Raw genomic sequence first — 24,890 nt, 5'->3', positions numbered from 1 at the left:
TCCTTCAAATCCTTCTGATTTCACTAATACCTCTAATTTTGTTCTTAGAGTCCGATTTGCTTGCTTGACTATGGCCTGCCCCATGCAATTGTATGGAATCCTGTGAATTAAACTGACACTCAATTTGAAACAAATGCTTGAACTGACTTAGAGACAAAATTTGGGCCATTGTCTGTTTTAATCTGATTGGGGATACCGAGCCATGCCATGGCTATTAACCAGTGTTGAATGGTTGCTTTGGAGTCAGCTTTGAGATGTTGTGTGGACACACTAAGAAACTCACATGTGGTCATTTTTTGACTTTAGAGTCCACAATTTCGAATCCATTTGATTTCAAGGTTTCTGACATTGTGGACACCAATTGATCTACTTGATTCTCTGATGGTGCAGCAACCAGGATATCATCCATGTACTGAAGGATGGTTGCATTTGGGTTGTCTTGCTGAACTGGCACCAGTGCCCGATTCACTGTGATATGGCAGATAGTAGGCGAATTGATCATTCCTTGAGGCAGCACTTTCCAGCTCATATTGGGATGCTGGCTGTTTGGAAACATAACTGAAAAGGCAAATCACTCTTTGTCTTTCTCATGCAGCGGTATCGAGAAAAAACAGTCTTTGATGTCGAGGATGGCACAGGGTTGTTCTTTCAGAATCATTGAGTTCATAGGCAGCATCGTTTGGATGGGACCCATAGGCTGAATTCTTTTATTTCCCTCGCACAAGTCATGCAGAAGGTGAAATCCTTTGCCACTCCTCTTTGGTATTACAAAAACTGGGGTGTTCCATGGGCTGGTTTCATGGAAGGGAGCAGAGCCCCCTTGCCCTATTGCAAAATTTTCATTTACACACAAAATTGTGGCTAAGAGGCCTTCCATCTGTGCTAGTTTGAAGCAAGCTGGAATGTTTTGGTAAAAGAACTAGATAACAGGCAGTGGAATTAAAAACATGGTGTCTCCTTCTCTCACAGTCTCGCTGAGAACTCTGGGAAGAAGAAAGACTTTTTCTCCATTTTGTCTCTCTCTCTTGCTTTTGCCTTAGACCGAGATACATCTTTCTAACATCACTGCTTTCTAACCCTGCTCCCTAACCTCTTGGCTGCACCTCTTTTCTTCCTGAGAACTGGGGTAAGGTTGAGAGGGCCAGGGGAGGTGTTGGGGTGGTTTGAAAGCCCCTCCTGGGGACTCAGGTTTCTGGGAGGGGAGTTGTGCTTTTGTATTGTTTATCCTTTGTATATTTCTGTATATAATTGTATATAACTGTATATATTGTAAATAGCTGCTTGTAAATTCTGCTAGCTGTAAATAAATTGCTTCATCTATATTCCCCGAGGCCATCTGAGTTAGCTGGAGCAAATACAAAGTGTGGGGGGGCAGGGTAACCCCTAAACCATCACACCATCGAAAAAGTCAAAACAATATTTTCTATCTGCTTGCACTGACGTAGCTGCTGTACCAGCAGACGTACAGGCCTTGGGAGAATCTCTCCCTCAGAGAAACAAAAGACACAAACATGGCTGTTTTGGAAAAAAGGCTCGAATTCTCAGACATGGTGACCTCTCAAGAAACATCTGCTGGGGGCTGATCCCTGGGTGGTTCCATAAGTTGTTTTTTTGGTGAGAATTAGCCAATTGTATAAGTTGATTATAACTTTGTACCAATCTGTAAAGCTAACGCAAGTCTGCCTGAGTTGGTAGAACACAGCTCTTCTAAAACACTATAAAAAATACCCCGTTGCACCCCTTGCAACTCAACTCAACTCAACTCAACTTAACTGAGCCCCTCGCTCTCTACTCTGCTCTACTTGCACCTCTTTTGCTCGATACCCTGATCGCTGATTACACATGCACACACACATGGCATTCGCATCGCAAACAACCAGCTCGAGATGGCACCGTTCCAGGCAGGGGCCCGATCCTTACGAGCCCTGGGAGTCAGCATTCAGCTCGACCGGACCCGCGGAGCCTCGGACAATGCGCCTTAAAATTCATAAAGACTTTGAAACTTTTCTGAACTACATTTTGAACAGTGAGTAACTGACAAGAACTTAATTTAAAGACTGAATAATCTCTCAAGCTTCAGTGAACTCTAAAAAAATCACAGACTCTCTCCCTAAATCCTGGCATTTTCAAGCCACAAACTTTCTTTCTAAATTCTTTTACAAACTGTTGCTAAATTCCTGATTTCTTGTACATAAATCATTCTGTGATTTAATTTGCAAACCGCATATAAAGAACTTACGTGGCATAATTGTAAAATTAGTTTGGGGAAGGGGATTTTTAGTGTATATAATATTAAATCATTTATACCTTTTATAAACATCGGCCTCACATATCATTCCCCAAACTTCCCCAAACAAAACTCCCTTCCACGACAGCTGGTAGAGGGCTCTATGTGGCCTCGTTGCAGTTCACGATCTACTAATTCAAACAGAGCATCCATTCGAGGCTTTGATAGGGGCCACTGCTCGATCCACACTGGGTCTGAAGATTTCCGTGTTAGCCTGATTGGTGGCAGTGGTTACACAGCAGTGGCCCTCACGGCAAATTTGTCACCCTGGCTTTTAGCAGGACTAGGGCATCTCTTCCCAGCAGAGGTGGGATTCCAGATATGACATATGGAAATAGGGTGATAGTTTTCTCTGGCCCTGTCTCAGTGTAAAGTGTTACTGCTATCAGTCCCGTGCTCTTTCTAGATTCTGATTCGCCCCCCGCTCCGCTGACCATGGAGGCCTCTATTAATTTCCAATCTGGTGGCCAATTTGTTTTGGAGATGACTGTAACATCTGCTCCCGTATCAATTAGGAAAGGGACACTGATGGTAACACTGTTCGGAGTACTATGAAGAGAACAAATTCCCCAGACCACTGGTTGATCATCACATTTTATTACCAATGCCACCCTGGGATCCCTCTCCCAGTTTGTGGTTCTGGCTGCCTCTGGTGTGAGGGCAGATCTGGCTGGGTCGTTAGCTGAGCTGTGAAACTGGTTGCTTCTCGGGGGGTGCGTATGTGATAGGTGGGCTGGGATGTGTCTCATCCCAAGCTGGGTAGGTGTAGTTGGGTTGCCTCATACTCCAACTGGGAGAAGGCTGGATGTGGCCTGGGTGCCCCATCCCTCCCCTGTTTCCCAAGTTCTTTGTTCTACAGTCTTTAGCAAAATGTCCTTTCTTTCCACAGTCCCAGCATATCCCTCTAAAGTAGCTACTGCATGGGGGAGGTGCTGCTGGTGTTTCCCCTTTTTGGGGGCAGTTTGCTTTTAGATGACCCATCAGGCCACATCTAATACACACCATTGTATTGGCTACTGCAGTGTGTATGGCATTCACTGTTTCCTGTGTCTTAGCCACTGCATTGTGGACAACCTCTTGGATGTGCCTGATCATGTCTGCAATGCCTGCTCCTCTTTGCAGTGTTTGCAGTATCTCTCTGGTTGCTGGATTACACTGCTGGTGCATGCATTCTGCCATTGTTTGACTTCTTGCTTCTGCAGGTAGGGCTGAAGAGTTGATCACAGCTGGGAGGCGATCCACACATTTTTTAAAAGTCTCATTTTCACTTTGTTTTATTGTGGTCCATGGTGGTGGTTTTGTGACAGCTGCAAAAGTTGTGCAGAGAGCCTCTCTGGCTGCACAGGTAGTTGTCTGGATTTCATGAGGCTCCATGCCTACAGCTTGCAGCAGAGGGGAGGGCATCGTTGGATCCCTGCCCATCAGCCTTAGTACACTGAAGCCATGTAGTGGGTGGTCTGCCCCTGTTATTTCAGCTATTTTATTTGTACAGTTCTCCTCCCAATCTTGTCTAAAAACAATTATCTCTGATCCAAGACTATCTAAGAGTGGGGACACCAAGGCCGAGTTAAGCCCTTTTTCCGTGGTCGCTTTAACAATCACCTGCACCTCCTTGGGATTCACCGGAGAGTAGGTCGCTTCCCCCTCCCCCACCGCTTGGACTGGGCAAGCTAGCTGGGAGGGTGGGACCCACTCTACACATGCTGCATTCACTTCTCTCCAGTGTGTGGCAGACAGTTGTTTCCCTAACAACCCTTTTTTACTTTTAATAGAAGCCTCTTGCTGATTATTTTTATTTGCTTCCATCTCCTCCTCCCCTGAGCTCGAATTGCCGTTCTGCTCTCCCTCGGCGTTTTCTGGCTCCGAGCCGAAAGCCGAGTGACTGCTCACTTCCGGGTCTCAGTCCCATTTCATTGGACCCTGAGACCGCTCTCTTTCTTTGTTTGCAGGCTCCCTCCTTCTCTGCCCACCCCGCCCCTTGCTTGGGCTCTGTTTCTGCCCCTTCTTCTTACAGCTGGATTCCTTCTCTTTGTCTGACTTGCTCCACCTGCCATGGGGTGGGGTGTCTACCTTGTGTGTGTTCTGATTGGCTTTTTGTCTCCTGCCTGTGTTTCCTCCCTCCATGTCTTCACTCTCATTGTCCAACTCTGACTCATCTGCCTCCCCTTTCTCCCCACCATGCGCACCTTCGCCTCACCCTTCACCTTGCCACTGGGCTCCATCTTTAGGTGCATAGGGCAGCGGCAGCTTTGCCCAGGCTTCTTCCGACCCCCCCCCAATGCCACTTTTCTCGCCTCTGTGATCAGCTCACCCCAGAGGGACTTCACTGGCAACTGTTCCTCCTTTGGTGAGTCTGGAGGTTGAGGGGGGGGTTGCGGAGGGACATTTCCCTCTCGATCTTTTGACTCAGTGAGACCACTCTCCCCCAGGGGGTCTGAGGTTTGTGTGACCACCCCAATTCCCACTTTTGGAGTGACTAACAGATATTCTTTAGCCACCTTCCATGTTTCTTTCTCCTCTATGGCTTTCTTCAGAGCCTGCTCAACTCTGCCCCAAGGCTTTAGATGTTTTGCACACCCCACAGACTTCATTTCCTCAGATAATGCCGTGTTACATTTAGCCCACACCTCTGGGTGCAGTATCTCCAATAGGCTGGTCAATGACCCCAATTTGTAAAAGTCTCGCAATGGTGAGAGTAAAATCCCTAACCTTACAATTTATATGCCACTATTTATGTAATTGAGATACGACCTTCACAAGAGTTTCCATCCTCCTTGCAGGTCCCGGGGGCATCCCCCCTTCTCCTCCACCTGCGGAGCTGGTCCAGCAACTCCGACAGACGTTCCTGGAATGCAGGTGTTCTCCTGGGTTTCGGCACCACTTGTTGCCCTTGGGGGGCGTGCAGCAACCTAGTTCAGGAACGAGATGGTGACCGGTTCATGGCCACGTGTGACCATGGCTCACACACACCAATGCGGTGGAGAACAAATGGTGTTTATTCATGTACAGTGCTGAGTTATATAGTGTGGAGTTCTACATCATTTCCGTCTCCTTACATCACTACTAAATATTATTGGTTATGGCATTACGGAGAGGGGCCCCTGTCTTTCTGTACATCCTGTTATCTTCAGGGTGCTGGACCCTAGCTACCCACACTTCTCCTGATCTCCTCCCACTGATGACATGATTTTGTCCTAGAGCAAAGTGGAGCTTTGGCTCCATCCCAGTTCCAAATGCACCCTCCCAGTGCAGACCACATTAGAGACTCCTTCCCAGTACAGATTGTGCCCACTCCCACTGAAGGTTACACCACCTGAAGTTCCTCAACCACCAGGCTGAGTCTCCTTCCAGCACAACCAGCATCCCCTTACCCACTTCCAGACAGACTGGGCCTAATCCCAGTACAAACTGGTTTCCTGTAGGTTTGGACCTGGAGGTTCTGGTGTGTCCCTTCCCCAGTCAGAAAGGCACCACAGTGTCTGTGAGGGACCATTGTCAATGCCCTGGGGTGGAGCAAACCCTGCAGCTAGTGAAGAAGGCCAAGTGCATCTGGTCTGTGGAAGGAGGAATGTTGCCACCCAGACACAGGGGCTGTCCTCCCCTGGGCTCAGCACTGCTGTGGCCACATCTGGATTCTTGGTGTCTGGGTGTGAGGTTCTCCAGTCTGGAGGAATGGGGAAGACCTGGAGATGATGCAGAGGAGATCTGCCAAGGTGGGGGTTGGCATCTCTGTGGAGAGGCTGAGGGATGTGAGCTGCTTCAGCCTGGAGAGTGGAGGCTCAGGGCACTACCATAGCAGTGTACACAGGGCTGAAGGGTGGGGTCAGAGGTGATGAAGCTCTTCTGGGTAGCAGAAAGACAACAAAACCTCAAAAAAAAGTGCAGCTTGGAAGGTTCAGTCTGGAGATGAGGACAGAGAAATGTCACTCAGCTGATAGATCTGATAGGGATGAGGTTACCCAGAGGTCTCAAGGAATAGCCACTGAGAGCAAACACACTTCAGTCAAGGTGTGGGAATATCAGGGTGAGAGGTGGGAGGGGAAGCAAGATGGGAGTCAGCAGCCCGAAGGGAAGAGCTGCAGACATGGAAAAATGTAGCACAGGCTGCAGCAGGCATGGCCAAGGGCTCTGGCCAGGCTGAAAGCCCAACAGGACCAAGGGCTCTGTCTCCTTGGCTCTGGCAGTTGCCTCTGCCACCAAGGCCTAGGAGGAGAAACTTCTCTGGGAGGCTTTCAGGCTCTGCTGTTCCAAGGGTGTCACAGAGAGGTATTCTGCCACCAGCGCCGATTTTGGTGGAGGGGAGAAATCAATTGGGGTGAGATAATGTTCTATAAAATAGATATTTATTAAACTCAATGTTCTGAACTCTGCCACCCCCAATCACTGTATGTTAATATTGAAATGTTCTACAGGGTTATGAAAACATTCTGGGATAAATATCTGCAGTGACTTGTTCATAACCAGCAAACATTCAAACCATGGACAGAGAGAGGAGTTTTCCCCGCGTCAAATACCGTTTGGGCTCCATTTGCTATTTACCCAACAGAGAGGGCTGGAAACTGATTCTGCTCTGTGGCAGAGACCACAGATATTACAGAGGCATTAAAGCTTTTACTCACAACTCTTATTAATCAATAATCACCCTCCGGGGCCACGTCACAGCCTGTGCCAGTGTCCAAACTTCAGGGGATCTCTGCCCGTGGACTTTGAGGCTGGAATTCTCCCGGCTTCAGGGGAAAGGATGAATCTTTCCAGCTTCTGGGGAAATGGCAGTCTCTGACCTGGTTCTCCTGGAGAAGGATGCAATCTCTGCCCTTCTGCTGCTGTCTCCTTCTGGATGCTCTGTCCAGGAATTCTTAGGCAGGCCCTCAGATGCAGGAGGAGGATGCTGTGCTGTCTCAGCACAGTTCTCACATGGCTGGCAGGCTGCTCGTGTGCAGACAATCCAGAGTCTGCCTCCTGGTAACTCAGCGTCAGTGGCGCTTACCAGGCAAGGATTGCAGCAGCATGCAAGGTGTGCAGGGCTGCTGGAGACTTTGAGCTCCACATATATACAGGCAGGCTTAAGTGAGCTCTGCAACTCAGTACACAAGTAGGCAATCCATGTACGGAGTCTGAGCTATGCAGGGGGAGTCCGAGCTGGGGGCCTGAGCGTGATGGTCTGAGCACCTCTATTTATTGACTGTGGGCCGAGATTAATGGCCCCTTGGCCACTAGAATGACCAATCAGGTTGGCAGTCAGCCAAACCTTACCATAATAGGCAAAAGGCACTTGCCTGGACTTTCCAAATATGGTGATCACATGGGCTGACACCAGGGAAGCAGGATCTGGGTGTGTGGGGCTTACACAGCCTGTTTACAAACACCTTATACAACAGAGACCCTAGGCAGGCCAGACTCCGTGGCACCAGATCTGTTGCCCCCCTTTGTGCTCATTATCTGTTTACTTCTGGTTTATACTGAAAACCATGTCCTGGCAGGGCAAGGCATAAATAAGCCTATTTTGGGGCCTCCAGGCCCTCCACTTTGCTTCCTAACCCTCTGGCTGAACCACCATTCTTTCTTGGGACTGGGGTAAGGTTGAGAGGGGCAGGGGGAAGGTGCAGGGGTGGTTGAGAGCCCCTGCTGGGGACTCAGGTTTCTGGGAGGGGAGTTGTGTTTCTGTATTACCTTTTACCTTGTCTATTTCTGTCTATAACTGCATGTACTGTAAACATCTGCTTGTACATTGTGTCAGCTGTAAATAAATAGCTTCATTTATATTCCCAGAGCTGGCTGAGTCTAGTCTGGGTGACTGCTAAAGGTGGGGGGTGGGGAACACCCAAACCATCACACAGGGCATGGCCTTTCTGCTCCATAAACCAAGCCCAAAGATTTCTGCCCTGCACTCTGCCTTTGTCTCCTGCACTCATGGCCTCAATGAGCTGCTCTAAGGAGCCCCTGTGTTATGGAGGGTGGCAAAGCCCCTGAAAGGCCCCCATGCCATGAAGGTTACAGTGTCTCACATTTACGCCAGAAGCATCATAAAACCAAAACAATCTTCTAGTCCCATGAGAAGTTTCCTCCCTAGAGGAGATAAAAGGTAAACATACGCCTTGTTTTCCAACTTTCGGCCTTGGTTCTCAGAAACACTGACCACCTGGTGATGGGCTGAGCTTTGGGTGGTCCTACAGGTTGTTTTGGTAAGAACTGTCCAATTATACAGGTTAATTATAACTTTGTACCAATCTGTAATAATATCGTAAAAACTGTCAGAACTGGTGAGCACAGCTCTTTGGAACATTATAAATGGTGTGTCTGCCTGGATCGATGTTCGGACCACTCGGACTGTTCGGAACTGTTCGGACTGTTCGGGTCGGCTGGTTCGGTTCATATGCTACAAACCTGCCTGCGGCCCGTTCCAACTGATCAGCCTGCTCTAGCGTGCTTGCCTGCTTCGGTCTGCCTGCTTGCTTCGGTCTCAGCCTGGCGTAAGACTGCTGACGCCCGACTCTCAGAAACCGAGGGCCTGCATGGACCCGATCCTGGCCGGGGAAAAAGGGACAACGCCCTAGTGGTGCTCCGAAACCCTGCTAAGCTACTGACTGTGAGTAGACTGATGAACTCTTAAATCGAAACTGAACATCCTCAAAGACTCAAAACTCTTCAAAGAACCTTAGACTCTCTTTTATTTACCATTTTCTGAAATGTTACTCTTGCCTAATCGAGAATAATTCACGTGGGAAATTCGGTTTTCGGGAAGGGGATCTTCGCTTTTAGCAATAAATCACTTGGTCTCTGCAAACCAGCCTCGCGCGTTTTCCCCATGAATTTCTCGTGAAACTGCGTTCCACGACACCCTGGGAGGCTTTGTCAGTAACGACCCTCAGTGGGGCCAATCAATGCTTCAAGGCACTTTGGTGTTTGCTTCCGATTTGCACTGCTGGAGAGGCTTGTTCAGGCTGCTGGCAGCACCTGAGGAGTATGGACTCAGCCCCAAACACTCCGTGGGGCTCATTAAAACCCTGATGAGCCACAATTTAGCCTCTGCTACTTGCCAAGAGCTCTGCAGCTAATTGGAGAAGTTTTTGTTCTCAGAAGTATCTGCTCACAATGCTTTGCAAGAGAACATTTCATCACTTCCCAGCAGGAGTTGTCACTGGGCAAGCAAAGCAGAGCAGAGCCTGCCTCAGGCTGCTGCCAAGGAACAGACTCTGCAGCATCTGCTCAGCACAAGCTGTGTCTGACGCAGAGATGCTGCCAGCAGCAGAAGCTTCTGCTGAGGCTCTGCACTTGCTTTCCTGCTTGCTCCTTCTTGGGGAGGCCACAGAGTGTCACAGAGTGTCCTGCCCTGCTCACTGCTCACCCTCACTCCCCACTGCCTCCAGCAGAGGCCAGAGGCACAGGTGAGGCACAAGATCTCCTTTTCCAGGGGCTGGAGGGTCAGGGCTTGGCCCTTTGCACTCATGAAACCCCTCCAGGTTTGCTCAGCATCAGAGCCACCTTTAGCTGCTGTCCTGAGCTGTCAGCTCTGCCTCCAGCTCTCTGCTCTGTCCAGCCCCTGCAGGGGCTTCAGTGTCTCCAGGGATGCTTCCCTTGCACCCACTGCCTCCTGCTGCTCTGAGAAGGCACTGGGGACACTTCTGCAGTGTCCCTCCCTGGGACCCATTAAGACTCCAGGAAATTTCAGAGTTTGACTTTGAATTCTGCAGAGGTTTCTTCATCTTCTCAGTCTCTGAGGTTCATGAGCTCAGCACTAAAGCCACCAGAGGGGTCCTTAGAATGCCTTGTGCTGGTCCTCTGCTGCTGAGCTGGGGCAGGGTCCTGGGCTGGAGGGAGCTGCCAGCAAGTAGGCAGCACTGAAAAGAGACAGATCTGCCTAGGAGCAGTTCCTCTACACAGCACATCAGGGCTGAGGGCACTGCCAGGGGATGTCAGGGAGATGACGAAGGCAAAGAGAGCTTCAAAGTGGGTAGGGCTTGGAGGCTGACTGAGAGCTGAAAGAAGAGAAACCTTCCCAGCCCTGGCCGTGGAGAGTCTCTGCTGCAGAAGGGATCTGCAGTTCCTGGAGCTGGTAAAGCTGCCACATTCCACAGCCTCTGGGATATCTTTCTTTCGAAGAGGAAGAGCAGGAGGAGATGCTCCAGAGCAGAGCATCCCAGCTGGACTGTCAGAGCCACAGATATGAGAGCTGCTCTCTGCTGGGATGAGTGCCAGGCTGGAAGCTGAGAGTGCACAAAGCTTCTCCAAAAGAAGAGAAGCAAATTTGAGGGGATTTTGTGGGAAATGCTCATGGAATTGTCTGAAGGAAATGTCCTAACTTGTGTAATGTCTTCTGCTCTGTCAACAGTCACCCATATCAAGGGGCAGCAGATGTCCAACAGCAGCTCCATCAGCCACTTCCTCCTCCTGCCATTCGCAGGCACACAGCAGCTGCAGCTCCTGCACTTCTGCCTCTTCCTGGCCACCTACCTGGCTGCCCTCCTGGGCAACAGCCTCATCATCACCACCATCGCCTGGCACCACCACCTGCACACCCCCATGTACTTCTTCCTCATGAATCTCGCCCTCCTTGACCTGGGCATCATCTCCACCACTCTGCCCAAATCCATGGACAGTTCCCTGAGGCACTCCAGGGTCATCTCCTATGCAGGATGTGCTGCTCAGGTCTTCTTCTTTCTCTTCTTCATTTCAGCAGAGTTTTCTCTCCTCACCATCATGGCCTACGACCGCTACGTTGCCATCTGCAGACCCCTGCACTATGGCACCCTCCTGGGCAGCAGAGCTTGTGCCCTCATGGCAGCAGCTGCCTGGGCCTGTGGGGCTCTCCATGCTCTGCTGCACACAGCCAATACATTTTCCCTGCCCCTCTGCCAGGGCAATGCTGTGCTCCAGTTTTTCTGTGAGATCCCCCAGATCCTCAAGCTCTCCTGCTCCACAGCCTACCTCAGGGAGGTTTGGCTCATTGTGGTCAGTGCCTGTTTATACTTTGTGTGTTTTGTGTTCATTGTGGTGTCCTATGTGCAGATCTTCAGGGCAGTGCTGAGGATGTCCTCTCAGCAGGGACGCCACAAAGCCTTTGCCACCTGCCTCCCTCACCTGGCTGTGCTGTCTCTATTTCTCAGCAATGGCATCATTGCCTACCTGAGGCCCCCATCCATGTCCTACTCATCTTTGAACCTGGTTGTGTCAGTTCTGTACTCAGTGGTGCCCCCAGCAGTGAACCCTCTCATCTACAGCCTGAGGAACCAGGAGCTGAAGGCTGCCCTGAGCAAACTGCTCCCTGGATGCTTTCAGAAGCAATAAACTCTTTGTCTTCTGCTGCAGAACAGCTCTGGTGTCACTCAGAGCAGGCCCTGTCTGGCTTCTCTGGTTTTGGCTGCTGCTGGTGGTGTTACCCTTGTGAGAATGCACTGCCCACAGCAATGTCTTTCTTCAGACCATTGCTGGTTCAGTGTAACCCAGAGGCTGTAGACATGAGGAGTTGTGCTCCCTGTGTGCTCAGTACAGGACAGGCCCTTGCAGGGACTTGTTTCTCTGAGCAGTGCCTGTGTGCAGAGGTGGAGGGGCAGAGTCCCAGCACAGCAGCAGTGCCAGGGAGCCCCAGCTCCTGGGCTGTCCTCAGCTGCTCTTTCTGCCCTTCCACACTCTGCTGCTGAGCTGCTGTGTTGGGGCAAGGCCTGAGTGCTCTGGCAGCTTGGGCATCCTGCTGCTGTGTGGCAGTGCTGGCACAGCACAGTAGGAACAGGCCACAGACACTGCTGTGGCAGAGCCTCCTGGCAGCATTGCCATCCTACAAGGGCATCTCCTCATGCTTTATGCCATGGATGTTCTCCACCTCTGGACTCAGCTCTTTCCATCCCCCAGCAGCTGCTATGCCCTTTGGAGAGGCTGTGGCTGTAGAGGCACTGCCCAGAGCAGCATGCAGTGATGGGCACTGCTGTGGGGTCACAGCAGAGTAGAGTGTGCTGAGGAGAGAATAAGGGAGGCAGAGAGAGGCAAAGGGAGGTGAGAAGAAAATTGGCTCAGGGCCAGCGCCTCCCAGTGGCCATTCCCAGCACTTGCCTGCAGCCTCAGGGTTAAGGGTGAAGTTTGATCTGAGGCCATCTCCACCCTCCTGCTCTTCAAGGGCTCTGTGGGGGAAGGGCCACCCCTGAGAAGCCTCTCCTCTTGCCTACACTGCCACCCTGGAGCAGAGCTGTCTTCAAAGCCCCACTGGGTCTGGGTGGGGGCAGGGGCTGGAGGGGGCTGCCAAAGCATGAGGAGCCAGAGGGTGAGGGTGCCTCTAGAGCAACACTTCTGCAGCATCAGCAGAGTCTCTCACTGGAAGCTCTTGCCATGGACTTTGTGTAGGCTGTGTCCCAGGACAGAGTGTGGACACCCTGAGCCGCTCCCAGTAACAACCACCTCCACCACAGCACAAACTGGACACCCTGAGCCCCTGCCAGTAACAACCACCTCCACCACAGCACAAACTGGACACCCTGAGCCCCTCACAGTAACAACCACCTCCACCACAGCACAAACAGGACACCCTGAGCCCCTGCCAGTAACAACCACCTCCACCACAGCACAAATTGCACACCCTGAGTCCCTCCAGTAACAACCACCTCCAGTACAGCACAAACAGGACACCCTGAGCCCCTCACAGTAACAACCACCTCCACCACAGCACAAACAGGACACCCTGAGCCCCTGCCAGTAACAACCACCTCCACCACAGCACAAACTGCACACCCTGAGTCCCTCCAGTAACAACCACCTCCAGTACAGCACAAACAGGACACCCTGAGCCCCTGCCAGTAACAACCACCTCCACCACAGCACAAAACAGACACTCCCAGCCCCTACCAGTACAGACTGGGCCCTCCCAATACAAACTGGATGCTTTGAACTCCTCCTAGTACAAACTTGGACTCATCCCAGTACAAACTCATTCTCCGACTCACTCCCACACCAACTCCATCCATCCCAGCACAAATTCCATAGCCTGGCCCCTCTCAGTGCACAAAGGCTCCATTCCCACTACAAACTGACACCCTGACCCATCCCAGCCTTCTCTGGGCCCCATCTCAGTCCAAACAGGTTCCCTTTGACCCCTCCAAGTACAGACTTGGCCTTGTCCCAGTACAAACTGATTCCCCTGATCCCATCCCAGTACAGTGTGAGAGACATCCCAGTACAAACTGGCAACCTTGGCCCCATCACTCTCTCAGCTGAATCCCTCCCAGTGCTAAGTGGCGATTTGGGAACCCACTCCCAGTACAGGCTGTGTCCCTTCCCAGTCAAAGCTGCTGTGGTGCTAGGCCTGATGGGGCAAACAAGGGCTTATCCCTGCCCAGACATCTTTGCCTGCCCCCTCCTCCTCTGCTGGGGAAGCAGCCTTGGGAGAGGAAAAGCCTGGCTGTGCCTGATATGGTGAGGCCTGGCAGAGTGCCATTCCCATTGGCTAATGGATGCCCAGTGCCCCACTAGTGGCTGGCTGGATACTGATCAAAGGGATGAGCAGGTAGCACGAGGCTGCTGCTGCCTCATTCTGCATCCCGAATTTGCCTGCAGAGCTGACCAGGAGCAGGCTGCAAATGCCTGCAGGCAGTCACCTTGCAGAGCCCCCAGCGTGGCACTGTGCTGAGACCCTGCACACCTCAAGGCATCCTGCCTGCCCCTGAAAGTCTTCCTGCCAAGGCTACAAGTGCTGGGGATACACAGATCGTCCAGAGGAGCCGGGGACAAGGTCAGAGCTTGTCAGCCTCCTGCCCAGAAGCCTGGGAGAAACCAAGTCTCAGCAGCCAATCAGACAGAGCTCCACCTGCTCTGGGTACTGCCTGATCTCTAATGTTGTGAGTGAGTACTTCATAGCCTCTTCCAGTATAATATTTGTGTTTGCCACTGTAAGAAAGAAGTGCTCAGGTTTTGCCTGTGCCCTGCCTGTGCACATTTCCCACCTGTGTGTTGTTTTGAGCCTGAGAATCAGTTTCTGGTGAGTTTTAATGTCAATAAACAGTTTTCATAGTTATTAATCATCACCTGGATAGCAAAATTAAAGCAGATTATCAATTTTGCATAATCCTTCATAGCTGCACACCTTGAGCTGCTCCCAGTGCAGCTGTGGCCTCCTCCCAGTACACACTGCATATTCTTGTCTGCTGCCACTGCCCCCTGGGTCCCACCCCAGTACAAAATGCATCCCACGGCCCCCTCTCAGGACTGACTGCAGTAGAAACTGGACACTCTTTTGCCCTGCCAGTACAGTCTGGGTCCTGTCCCAGTCCAAACAGGGACCCATTAAACCCTCCAAGTACACCTTAAGGCTTGTCCCAACAGAAACTGGATCCCCTGATGCAGCACAGGGCTGGGCTGAGCACTGTGACATTCCTTGTGGCTGCCAAGTTGAGAGGCAGCAGCAGGGAGGGGCCTTGGGTGGTGACTTGGAGCTGAAGCTTCTGCTCTGTGCTGTCCCCCGGCAAAAGGCACCGCAGGCTCTGGCAGTGACCATTACCAATGCCCTGAGGTACAGCAAAGCCTGCAGAGAGAGAAGAAGGCCAAGTACAGATGAGCTGTGGCAGCAGGAGTGTGGCCACTCTGACATGGGGGTTGTCCTCCCCTGCACTCAGCACTGGAGTGGCTACAGCTGCATTTGTGATATCTGCTGTGTGGTGCCTTGGTCTGGAGGCAGGAGGAGGAACCTGAGAGTTTCCAGAGAAGATCTGCCAGGATGGACTTTGGAGGCTCTCTCTGGAAGCTGCAGGCTCAGGAGTGCTGTGCCGCTGCCTCAAGGCTGCTTTGAGTTGCTGGAGCTTTGCTTGGGTGTGGGCAGAGAAGGAAGCCTTTAGGAAGTGCAGCTTGGAAGGTTCAGATGGGGTTGAGGACAGAGAAATGTCACTCAAAGGAGAGAGTTGTGGTGCAAGAGGGGAGCCAGGAGTGTGGGCAGCCCATGCCTGGCTGTGTGCCAAGGCAACTCCAGCAAGGGTGGAGAGCCCTGAGGGAAGGAGTGGAACTGTCAGGGGGAGAGCTGGCTGGGGAAGCAAGATGGGAGCCTGAAGGGCAAGAGGTGCAGGCACGGGACAGCACAGGACAGGCTGCAGTCGGGCATGGCCAAGGGCTCTGGCCAGGCTGAAAGGCCCAAGAGGATTGAGGCCTTTGTCCCCTTCAGCTCTGGCAATAGCTTCTGCCACCATGGCAGCTGAGATGGAACTTTAATCCGAGGGTCTCAGGCCCTGCCTTTCCATGGCCTCAGGATCAGGACTTGGCTTTCTGCTTCACAAACGAAGCCCAGGGTTTGCTGCCCTGCACTTTGCCTTTGTTTGCCTGCAGCCATGGCCCCAGTGAACCGCTCTAATGAGGCCCTGGGAGGCTTTGTCAGTAACAACCCTCAGTGAGGCCCATCAGTGCTTCAAGGTAGTTTAGGTTTTGCTTCTGACTTCTTGAGCAGTGTTTTCCATTTCCTCTCAGGACCTGAGGTTCCTGTCACGAGCCCCAGGTGCCCTCAGGAGCTGTTTGTGTCTCTGTAAATCTCTCCAAGCTGTCAAAGTGCACCTAACAAAGTTAATTTTGCTCTGTCACAGCTTAAATATTTGATTGCTTGCCATGACGGAGGGACGGGGAGGCAGCTTGATGCAAGCTAAGTTCCAACTTTATTAGGCAACATCCAGGAATACTTATACTCTTTCAGAAGGCTTAAAATCTTTTTCTATTGATTAGTCATTTTATCACATGCAAAATCGTCTAATCTAAATTCTGTTGACCACATCAGCTTCCCAGGGAACAACAGTCTGAGCATATCCATCAGATAAGAAGGACAGGCATATTCATCAGATGAGAAGGACAGTCTCCTTGCTTCTTCTGATCAGATCACTCTGAGTCAGACAGTTTGCCCAAGGGTTTGTGTTGACACTGATGATTGACCATTGTTACATTAATGGCCTGTGATCCCACATTTCCCCCTTTCTGTTGCACAAAAGAGATCCTGGCTCTGAATACATTGCAAAAGACCATAGTAACAGTATAAGCAATAAGAGTATTACAATTACAACATAACAAAACATTTAGTTCACAACCATGTCCCTGAGCTAAAAGCAAAAAAATCAATTGCAGCCCCATTTTGCAAAATAGCATGTCTAACACTATCTACATCTAGTAGGAAACCTGAAAAGTGCCAGGCTGGTAGCATTTGGTTTTTTTTTGCTAACCAGAATCCTAATTTGTTTAATGTTGCTAAAGCTTGGGCTGATGCTACTTGTGGTGTAAAGAAGGAAGCAGCAATCCTTTCTCCTTCGTTCCAGAATTCTGCATTACCTTTACAGTCTTGTTGAAAACCATGAACTGATCTTTTCACAGTATCACAGTATCACAGTATTTTTGAACGATGGGGAATATACATTTTCTCCTTTTTCTGTTTTATTAAAAACAAAGGCAGTGCTTCTTATCTTTCTGTAAGGCACCTTTTATAAAAAGATAACAAGCACAGCACTTTAAACATTGCCAACAAAACTGTTGTTTCCCATCTTTACCTATGAGTAGGAATTGTTGGAAGCTCAGGAGAATACCTAGATTAAGCATGGTCAAAACCTATGACCTGTGGAAACACACATACAAACACAACCATTATCTCAGCATTCAAGTTCTTGCCACAGTATCTCCATCGGAAGCCTGCAAACATGCCTGAACAATCACAAAAAAAAAAAACAAAAAACAAACAAACAAACAAAAACAGAAAAAGAATCCCTAGGGTGAATCTCTCTGTGTGATGTGACCAGAGACTTTTACAATGTTTTCTTCTCTCTCTTTTCTCAAAAGAATCATTGGCATTAAAATTTCTGATAATCAGGGGTTGTTACCCACAAGAAAGCAGTTTAAAAAATTGAAAATTTCTAAGGTTTTCTTTCTGCAGTCCCTCTTCAGGGTGGCTGCCCTCATACCCCCTCTTTTTTATATTTTTTAAATTTATTTTTATGTAATCCTTATCCTATGATGCTATATTAGTATACAGAAAAGACTTAAGAAAAAATATTTTATAACGTTCTATAATATTCTATTATAAACTCTTAACCTTAACTATATTATCAACTTAAAAAGTATAAACCAGTAAATCATTACTGAGGAAAAAAGCAAAGAAAGTCTAAGAAGAGGATACATTCATGGAGCTCCTTGAAGATACGCTGGTGTTCAGAAAAGGAAAGGAACCTTAAATCACAAAACCAGATACACTTACAAAACAACTCTTACCATAATATTCTATTATATTCTACCACTTACTTAATATATTCTATCTTAATTACTTTATGTTAATTACTTAAGCCTTATTACAATTATTCTGCTAAAACTGTTCCTAAACCTATCCTATTGCAATTAGCAACTTATCCAATAAACTCTCAAAACTCTAAGATGTATTACAATCAAAATTAGAAACATCGTCAGGATTTTAATTTGCAAGGCATTTATTAGAAACCCAGTCTGGTCCCTTTAAGAAAAGTGCTTCTTCTTTCTAGCCACTGTAAATTAAAAACAATTAGGAGAAGGCAGGGTGAGCCTTTGTGAGTGGTATATAGATGACTGAAGGGTGCCTTCCTGTCATAGTAGTGATTCTGTTTCTTGCCTTCTTAATGCGATGGGCAAACATTTTTGGTTGTGAAAAGATAGTTTTACAAGGTTGATGAGGCAAGAAGACCCATTCCAGAAGTAACAATGGGTCTTTTAGATTGGAATCCCATTGAAAGATAAGGCCTAAGGGTTTCACATGTCCCATAGAGACAGTGGCAACTCAGGGTCCCACCTATGGGCTTACCGTGACTGAATGGCTTCACAAACCTTTTCAAGTGCTCCTTCAGCTGTTTTTGCTAAGCATCTGGGAGCTGTCAGGCTGATGTCTCCTTTCAAAAGTTCAAACAAGGAAGTTAAATCAGAATTGGGAATGCCCAGAAGAGGTTGGTCCCAGTAATTTTTGAACATCATGTTACAATTGCAACCCTTCCCTCAGGCCCGATGATCTGTATTGAGTCCATGGTCTGCTGACTCCTCCCCAACCCCCTATTCCTGCCAGAGGCTGTGATAGCTTTGTCAGCAGCCACGCTGGAGTCCATTCAGCAGACGAGATGAGGGTGACATCCGCACCAGTATCGATGATACCATTGAGAGCAAATTGTTGTTCTGCCCTTTTTATCACACATTTTTGAACAGGCCTTTCACTGGACAGCAACTGAGTCCAATAAATTTCTGGAAGCCCTGTTGAACCAATGCTCTCACTTGCTCCACTGTAGTTGCAGGATTAAAAGGATCCTTAGGAAGCAAAAGCAATTGAGCTACACGGCTGTTTTCTGCAACTATACAGGGTGGGGGCAGCGTCCTGACCATTATCTTTATTTCTTTAGCATCATTATCAATAACCCCAAGCAGCACAAAAAGACCTGTTAAAGTAGTTAATGACCTTCCCAAAATCAGACCAATCATGTTTCTTGGTGTCATGGAGGGTGGCAAAGCCCCTGAAAGGTCCCCATGTCATGAAAATTACAGTGTCTCACATTTTAAGCCAGAAGCATCGTAAAACCAAAACAATCTTCTAGTCCCATGAGAAGTTTCCTCCCTAGGGGAGATAAAAGGTAAACATCGTCCTTGTTTTCCAACTTTCGGCCTTGGTTCTCATGCACACTGACCACCTGGTGATGGGCTGAGCTTTGGGTGGTCCTACAGGTTGTTTTGGTAAGAACTGTCCAATTATACAGGTTGATTATAACTTTGTACCAATCTATAATAATATCATAAAAATTGTCAGAACTGGTGAGCACACCTCTTTTTGAACATTATAAAAATGGTGTGTCTGCCTGGATTGGTGTTCGGATCGTCTGGTTTGGTTCGTGTATTACCAACCTGCCTGTGACCCATTCCAACTGATCTTCCTGCTTCGGTCTGCCTACCTGCTTCGGTCTCAGCTCGCCGCAAGATTGCTGACGCCCGATCCTAGAGGCCGAGGGCCTGCCTGGACCCGATCCTGGCCGGGGAAAAGGGACAACACCCTAGTGGTGCTCCAAAATCCTGCTAGACTGATGAACTCTTAAAATCAAGACTGAATACTTTCAGAGACTCAAAGAACTCTTTAGAGAATCATAGACTCTCTTTTGTTTGCTATTTTCTGAAATGTTACTCTAGCCTCATTTAAAATAATTCACGTGGGCAACTTAGTTTCAGGAAGGGGATCCTCGTATTTTGGCAATAAATCACTTGGTCTTTACAAGCCAGCCTCGCGTGTTTTCCCCATGAATTTCCCATGAAACTGCATTCCACGACAAATTGGCGTAGTCGGCAGGATGAGGTAAATACAGAGTAATGGCAGAAAAGTTCATAATGGCAGAGGGAGGAGAGCCTGCTGTAACAGAAGCTACAGGAGTGCTGGCAGGATTAGATCTGCTTTCAAGGTTTGTGGTTGTCTTTGGGCCTTCTCATGTACGGAAAGCCATAGAAATGCTCGCCGATACTAACTTAGAGCAAGCTTCCAATAAGTCAGCAGATGTGCTTATTGCGATGTACATGACCTTTAAGGAAGTTGAAGGAGTAGACATTGAGAATTTCGTGCAGTTAGCGGCATATGTGGTTCATGCTCAAAGCGAATGTAATAACCTCAAGTATAAAATGGAAAAGATGAGAGATGAGTCAAAGGAGTTCAAGGATTATTTCCATCAAGAGTGGAGGTACTGGGAGCAGACGAACGAGAAAGCGAAACGGGAGATTGAGGAGTTGAAAGATGAAGTTAAAAGTTTAGGAGAGGAAAGTATTCAGCACGGTATGGATTTAGAAGCTGCCCAGCGTGAGATCAGGTTGCTTCAAAATGAAAAGAATGTGGCCTTGAGCGATGCAGAGGCGGCTAGACAGAGCACAAGCTTTCGTGTGGAACCCACGGTAATAGGAGAGGTAAAACTCTTGGGAGAAAAATTAGAGAGAAAAATAGAAAAAATGTTAACCCATATGGCACAGTCCAGATCCAGGTCATGTGCGAGCACCCTGCAGCCCGTGGCTCACCGCCGGGAATTAACGCTTTCCCTGGGCTTGTTGTCTTTTATCCCTATTGAAGCGGCTCAGCCATTACAGCCGCAACCCGCGGTCCATCGGAGAGAGTCAGGAGCTTACCAGGGTTTGCTGATTGCTCCTTCTCCGATCCAAACGCCGCAACCTGTTCCGATTCCTTCGCCGCCGCCGTCCCGTGCCGAAACACCGGCCTCCAGGAAGTATGATTTAAGGACTCTGTTCGAAACAACCCAGTCACGCCAGCTCTCAGCACACTCTACACCCATCTCTTCACCGCATGCATCAGATTGACATGTGCTGCCGCCAGCGCAACCGGCTTTGCCAACCAAAGTCCCGGCTCAGACGCAAACAGAGTGGTCGACCCAATCTCAGTCCACCCTGTGGCTGCCACAAGCCCCAAAGCTGCCATCTTCCCAACCGCTTCCACAACCGGAGCCATCTTCTCAGCAGCCATGCCCCAAACCGCCATTAGGGAGCAGCGGAGGCAGTGCATCTGCGCAGCGCCATTCCATGCCACAGCCCGGAACCGCATCAACCGACAGCAACACGGAAGTGGAAGAGATATCCAGAGGCATGAAAACCTATTCCATAAACCCTCTCTTCACATCCAAAACCATTCAAACTCAACAAGGGAGTAAAACCACAAACACCAAGACTAGACCATATACGACGCTACAGATCCGTGAGTTTAAGGAAGTTTATTCCCGCATGCCTCATGAAACTATAACTGACTATGTGTGCTGGGTGGTGGAAAATGGTGCCGAAGCGATAATTTTGTCTTGTGAAGAGGTGGGGAGAGGTTGCTGGGGCCTCAAGGTGTTCCTTGGGGATGGTCCTGAGGGAAATCTTGCATTAAGTGCTAGAATCTTTCATTGGGCTGGTTCTTGTGATCCCTCAGATAGGGATGAACCCACAACATTCTGGGTCACAAGCGCTCAAGAGTTAAATGAAACAATTACTAAGATAGCGTGTATGCAAGCCGTGACTCAGAGGGGGTTATTTGCAAATCCTATGGATGCCCCGATAGAGCCACATAGGCTGGGACCTCTGGTAAAGGGTTTGCCGGTTGTTTTAAAAGCTCAATGCCGTAAAAGAAAAGCAAAGATTGAAGAGGTAATGTCAAAGAATGCACAGTCTGGGCAGAGCTCACTCCATCACACTACATGGAGAGAGTTGCTTAATGAGTTATCTAGTCTAGGGAGAGCAATGGGTTATAGTAAAAAGCCACCTTTACCAGCATCTGCCTTTCAGAAGAAGCAGTCCGGAGGCAAGAGCAGCCCTGAGTCACGAGGAAAACAACAAGAAGTGCGACATGCTAAGATATCTGGGAGTCCTGAAGGGAGTCCAGAATCGAGCCCATGATCGAGTCCCAGGGGGAGCCCTGAGCTTAATCGTCGCTCCAGTTCTGGAACAACCTGGATACCAAGTCCCTAGTATGGGCCGGGTGTTATCCTGATACAAGAGCAAAAGTACGGAGTAAAACCTCGTGATATATTTAAGAGAAAACAGGTAGAGTATGATCCCATGAAGGCTGAACTTAGTGCCATGAGTAAAACCGTATCTGAGATGAAAAAGTTATTAGAACACATGGCACTGAAAAGCCAAGACAAAGAAAAGGTAGGACAGGACAGAAAAGGGGGTTCTGCAACTACTTCTCCTAACAAGTCAGGTCAGTCTAGCAAGTCAAAAAACTAAAAGTGGTGATGAGTGATTCAGGCCACACTCATCGCTTTGTCTCTGCATGTCAATGGTCTGAGAAACCTGAACCTTACATCATGATTCCAACAGGACCCGACAGAACTGCTGTTAAGTACCTGATAGATACAGGTGCACAAATTACAGTGCTAAATGTGCAACTGGCAAAAAGCCTAAGAATCTTGCCATCTAGAAGGAGGATGAAAATAACGGGCGTTACAGGGCAACCTGAAACATGCTATTTGGCCAAAACAAAGCTGTGGTTGCCTGGGGAAAAAAGAAGTACCCAGGTAGAAGTGGCATTAGGCACCTGTCAACATAATATTCTTGGATTTGATGTTCTAGCAGGTAGAAGATGGCATCTTCCTGATGGAACATTGTGGAGCTTTGGTGCTTATGGAGTAAGGGGTAAGAAGCAAAGGTCAGCTCATGCTCGTGTTCACTTATTGCAAACCGCTCCTCCATTGCCAAAGTCACACATTACTTGTGTTGCACAGTATCCATTGCCAGCAGCAGCTAGGCAAGGCATCACTGAAGTGATAGCTGATCTTGAGAAAAGACAGATTATCACCAGAACTCATTCTCCTTACAATTCACCTGTTTGGCCAGTTCAAAAACCAGATGGCAGGTGGAGATTAACGATTGATTTCAGGAAACTTAATAATAACACTCTTCCTCTCACTGCAGCAGTTCCTAGTCTCTCATCCACAGTGACAGCAATTCAAGCAGCCTCTCATGCTTGGATGGCAACCCTCGATGTGAAAGACATGTTCTTCATGGTACCATTAAGGGAAGAGGACAAACCGCAGTTTGCATTCACCTGGCAAGGTATTCAGTACACATTCAACAGTCTTCCACAAGGGTACAAACACAGTGCAACTATTGCACACAACGCGCTTGCAGCTTTGCTTGACACTGTTCAGCTTCCTAAAGATGTTAAGGTGTACCATTACATGGATGACATCTTGGTGGGAGGGAATGACAAAGAGCAAGTTGCTGCAGTAGCTGAAAACATTCAAAAGCTGTTAACTGACAAAGGACTGACTATTCCAAAGGAAAAGTGTCAAGGTCCAAGCCAGGAGGTTAGATTCCTGGGATCCTGGTGGGTAGCAGGTGCAGTGTCTGTACCAGATGATACCCTTCAAGAAATTGAAAAGGGCCAGATACCCCAAAACAGAAAGGAGTTGCAGCAATTGTTGGGCACCTTGGGCTACTGGAGGAAACATATCCAGGTTTCTCTGTAATTGCTCGTCCCCTGTATGATTTGCTTAAGAAGCACAAGGTTTGGGATTGGACTCCACGACATTCTGAGAGCCTGAAAGTTCTCAAAGATGAACTGAAGGCATATCAGAAGTTGGGGCCCTTGCACCCAAAAGATGCCCTGAGGGCTGAATGGGGTTTTTCTGAGAATGCCTCGTACTGTGGAATTTTTCAGAGAGGACCCAATGGTCCTAGTAGAGCTCTTTTGTTTTCCTCAACAGCATTCAAAGAGGCCGAGACACGGTACTCAGAATGGGAAAAGGGACTCCTTTCCCTAACTCGGGCTGTCAAAGAGGCAGAAAAGCTTCGCACTACACAAGACATTGTAGTGCAAGGCCCGTTTCCTCTGCTAAAATCGATCCTTAAAGGATCTCCTCCACCAGAAGGAATTGCCCAAAAGGCCACTGTGAGAAAGTGGTATGCCTACCTAGAGGGAATCTCGCAGCTCATGCCACTAAAAGAGGGACCTACAAAGCTATCCAAATTACAGCAACCCATAAACCCTGATAAAGCATTGCTTGGTGAACCGTATAAGCCTTCTCCTATACAGGTGGCCCCAGAAATGACCGCAGACTCTGACAAATCAGGAGTGTGGTTCACAGATGCATCCTCTCAGAGGGTGGGGTCGAAGTGGCGTTACAAAGCCACTGCCTTGGAGATCACTACAGGCCAAACCATCACTGAAGAGGGTGATGGCAGTGCACAGGTAGGAGAACTGCGTGCTCTCATGCTAGCAGCAGAGCACGGAGCAACAACCATTTACACTGATTCCTACTCTACGTTCAAAGGCGCCACTGAGTGGATTTGCCAGTGGGAAGCGAATCAGTGGAAGTTTTCAAATGTGGAAATTTGGAGGGCTGATGACTGGAAAACGCTATTAGAGATAGGCCGATCCAGATCCCTTAAGGTTGGTTGGGTTAAAGGGCATTCCAAACAGCAAACTCCAGCTGCAGCATGGAATGATCAGGCAGATTTCCTGGCGAAAATAAACCTCGTTGATGACGAGAAAGATGAATGGTGGAGATTAGCTGAATGGCTACACATCAAAAGAGGTCATTCAGGGAAAGCAGACCTCTACTATGAGTGTAGATCCAGAGGATGACCAATTTCTATGACTACCTGTGAGGGAAACATTTCAGCTAGTCCACAGTGCAAAATCAGGCTTAAAGCAAATCACCCCAACCTAGCACCAGCACAGCACATCAGGGGAGACAAGAAGTTATGGAGCACATGGCAAATTGACTATGTGGGGCCATTCAAACCCTCACATGGGAAGAAATGCATACTGGTGGGGGTGGAAGTGGTTTCAGGATTAGTCATGGCTACAGCAACTAGTACTGCTACAGGAGCTCAAACTATTGAAGCTTTAAAGCAGTGGTTTAGTTTCTTGCCAATGCCAGAGTACATCCAAAGTGACAATGGATCTCACTTTACAGCGTCATCTGTACAAGACTGGGCTAAGGGTGAGGGAGTCACATGGGTATTCCACACTCCCTATTATCCCCAGGCTAGCGGTATTGTAGAGAGAACAAATGCTCTGATTAAGAAACATGCCATTGTGTCAAAGGGTAACTGGGATAAACATTTGCCATATGCAGTTTTCATCGTGAATAACCGATGGGGTAACTATGGTAGTCCTAAAATAAGAGCATTT

The 24,890-nt window shown here is 48.8% G+C and overlaps 2 protein-coding genes across 2 annotated transcripts in view; one reads left to right on the top strand and one right to left on the bottom strand.

Moving 5' to 3' along the window:
- The window catches only part of LOC135174134 (gastrula zinc finger protein XlCGF17.1-like), an 872,006-nt gene that overhangs the window by 112,188 nt on the left and 734,928 nt on the right, over positions 1-24,890 (bottom strand). The window lies entirely within an intron of this gene.
- Positions 10,640-11,572, top strand: LOC135174118 (olfactory receptor 14A16-like). Its single transcript, XM_064141359.1, has one exon. The coding sequence runs from the start codon at positions 10,640-10,642 to the stop codon at positions 11,570-11,572; it is 933 nt and encodes a 310-aa protein (XP_063997429.1).

The sequence above is a fragment of the Pogoniulus pusillus genome, unplaced genomic scaffold, assembly GCF_015220805.1.
Source record: "Pogoniulus pusillus isolate bPogPus1 unplaced genomic scaffold, bPogPus1.pri scaffold_47_arrow_ctg1, whole genome shotgun sequence".
Classification (NCBI taxonomy): Eukaryota; Metazoa; Chordata; class Aves; order Piciformes; family Lybiidae; genus Pogoniulus; species Pogoniulus pusillus.
This window is presented reverse-complemented; position numbering and strand designations above follow the sequence as displayed.